The following is a 3,060-nucleotide window of genomic DNA, read 5'->3' on the forward strand; positions in this document are numbered from 1 at the left end:
ACACAGGCATACTTTCATCATGAACACAGGCAGTACTTCATATATGAACAGGAGTCGCTTCATCATGAACACAGGCAGTACTTATCATGAACACAAGGCAGATACTCATCATGAACAGGCATATTACCAGGCAGTACTTCATCATGAACACAGGCAGTACTTTCATCATAACACAGGCAGTACTGCATCATGAACACAGGCAGTAATTCATCATGACATCATGTTCTGATCATGTCAATATATTATGGTGGTATTAAACACACATTTCTCACCTGCAAGCTTGATTTAGTTGGAATCACATGGAAAAGTCTTTGATGGCACCGCCGGATGATGCTAACACTTAACCCTGGTGTCTTGTCAGGTAGAATGGCGATGCCACCATGGCAGTTATGTACAGTGACTGTTTCATTGGGATGGGTGACTCAGCCATGGTGGTTGTCTAGACTGATGTTTTCTATGTGGTCCAGTTACTGTAGGAGCAGGTCGTCCGTAGCAGAACAGGACAGAGTGGTGTGACTGTTGTTGGTTTTGTGACGTGTGTGAGGGTCCATACAGCTCTATAGGACAACAACACAGGTACGTATTAAATTTAATGTTTCATGTACATAAGTCAAATGGATGCATGATCATTGAGGAATTGTCTGGTTAATGATTACACAACAGGTCAAGGTAGAAACAATGGATTGAAGGCATTTGGAGGCCATTGTTCCTGTTTTAAAGGGATATAAGACATATTTTAAGACATCTTAAAAGATAGTTAGTTAGTTTTGTACCCAGTTTCCCATAATTCGTGAATGAATTGGGTAGTTACAGTCTTGTCCCATCGCTGCAACTCCCGTACGGATACAGAAGAGGTGAAGGTCAAGAGCCATGCGTCCTCCGAAACACGACCCTGCCAAGCCACACTGCTACTTGACACCACTGCTCGCTTGACCCAGAAGCCAGCCGCACCAAAGTGTCAGAGGAAACACTGTACAACTGGTGACCATGTCAGCGTACATGTGCCTGGCCCYKCACAGGAGTCGCTAGAGCACGATGGGACTAGAACATCCCGGCCAGCCAGTGCCTTAGACCGCTGCGCCACTCGGGAGGCCCAAAAGTAGTCTGATGTTAAGGTGAATCCACATTATACAATTTTGATTTTAGAGTGAATTATACCCTCCTTACAGTGATCATATTTTACCATTAATATGGAGGCAGGTCCTGCCACTGATAGCTCCATCTGGATAGGCGTTAAACAGACACTTGTAGCAGGACTCGTCTCCTCTTGACACTCCTCTGATGACAATAGAGCAGTTCTGCAGTCCCTCATCTTCAAACTCCACGTTCCTCTGAAAAGGTGGGTTGACTACTGGTCCAAATCGTTTGTTGTAGGTGGCCACATTTTCAGTCGCCCCTGATGTCACTTTCTGCCAGGTGACTTGAAGCACATCTTTGGGTTTCATGAGCCTGCAGCTGAAGTGAGCATCCTCTCCCAGGGTTGCTGTGACAACCTGCTGTGTTTTCACCAGTTGAGAGAACCCTGCATGAAGACAGTTACAGGCTGTTTAGTACACACATCTTATACAGCGCTACATTTTAGCAACCTGCAGTGAACACTGTGAAGGGATTAAACAACTGCATAAATACATTTAAAGGTATATGCAGTATTGCATCAATCATTTCAATTCCCATTCTGTATGTTTGTACATTTCAAAGGACTCTTGGAAGACTTGCCCTTGGAGGGCTAAAAGAGATCCTAATAAAATCATTTGTAGGCTGTTATATATTTATGAAGTTTGAGACACATATGTTAATGTTGTACATACAGTCCCCATTGACTTCTTTCAAGTTTCAGTTATTATCCAATTAATTGACTGGACAGTGTTTTTTTCTGTCCTGACAACAAATCCACTTTTTTGCTATAGCTGATATAATGCATCATATGGCAGCTACTGAACTAGATTAACTAGATTAACTAGAACTAGATTCCGTCTCTCACAGTTGAAGTGTACCTATGATAAAAATTACAGACCTCTACATGCTTTGGAAGTAGGAAAACCTTCAAAATCGGCAGTGTATCAAATACTTGTTCTCCCCACTGTATGTTAATAAGACACATGTATTTCAAGCTGAGTTTTCAATGTCAGCTCAAAAATCTCCCAATTCAAATGTCCAGGAAACTTGGATATTTAAGCTACATGGACTTTTCTAAGTTGCATTTTTTTTTTTTACATTATAGAACAGGAAGATGCTGATGTTTGTATACTGATGGTGACTGGACTGGTTATTCACCAGTAAAAAGACACCGTAGCTTCAAATCATTTTCAAAATATAATAATTTTCTTTGAATTAATAGTATTCCTTTAAGGACTATCTGTAGTTACAACTGATGCATAATCACCTATATATTTAGTGTAGTTATCTACATCTCATAATGAAACGCAACTCTGAAATGTATTATACTGTTTAACTTACATTTAAGACCTACAGACTTATCAAGTATTTCATATGAAAACTGATGTAACTCACCCTCAGGAAGGAATAGCAGCAGAATAGAAAGGTAACTGTTAACATGAGCCATGGCAGCAATGTGTGGCMWGGTGAAGCTAGGTGATGGACCTCTGGATGATGTGTGGCAAAGCATTATTTGAAGCTAGGAACCGTTTTCAAGTGAGGCATGGTTACTTAGTACATTGGATAGTTTCAAAAATAACAAGCTCTGTTCTGCAACCTTGTTGGCCAATTTTGAATGTGGCTTTGTGTTGTGAGCTCCTCCCATAGAGAAAAGGACAGTTGCTAGTCTCTACTACTAGCTCCTCCCTCCAGGTGGCAAAGTGAAAGGATAAACACAGAACAGCTATCACGGAAACACCTTACAAGCGTGGCGAGGCGAGTAAATAACATTACCTGTATATCATCATGCATAGCTAGCAGTGGAAGTCTAGACGGTTGAGATTACTTAACATATATGAAAGGGTTTATCCCTTGTGTGTTCAGTAAGTACCATTGCCTTTCCAAGGGGCTGTGAAGAGAGGTCTCTCCCTTACCAGCGTCTTATTGGTCGGTCTCAGCACAATT

At 41.4% G+C, this 3,060-nt stretch overlaps 1 protein-coding gene across 1 annotated transcript; it reads right to left on the reverse strand.

Moving 5' to 3' along the window:
* Window positions 1–396: 396 nt before the first annotated feature.
* Window positions 397–2,676, reverse strand: LOC112078160 (OX-2 membrane glycoprotein-like). The gene is made up of 3 exons (XM_024144474.2): window positions 2,512–2,676; window positions 1,184–1,522; window positions 397–557 (listed from the first exon to the last, which is right to left on the reverse strand). Exons 1-3 carry the CDS (start codon window positions 2,624–2,626, stop codon window positions 406–408), a joined length of 606 nt encoding a protein of 201 aa, XP_024000242.2. The 5' UTR covers window positions 2,627–2,676; the 3' UTR covers window positions 397–405.
* Window positions 2,677–3,060: the final 384 nt, after the last annotated feature.

This window comes from Salvelinus sp. IW2-2015, unplaced genomic scaffold, assembly GCF_002910315.2.
Source record: "Salvelinus sp. IW2-2015 unplaced genomic scaffold, ASM291031v2 Un_scaffold5327, whole genome shotgun sequence".
Classification (NCBI taxonomy): Eukaryota; Metazoa; Chordata; class Actinopteri; order Salmoniformes; family Salmonidae; genus Salvelinus; species Salvelinus sp. IW2-2015.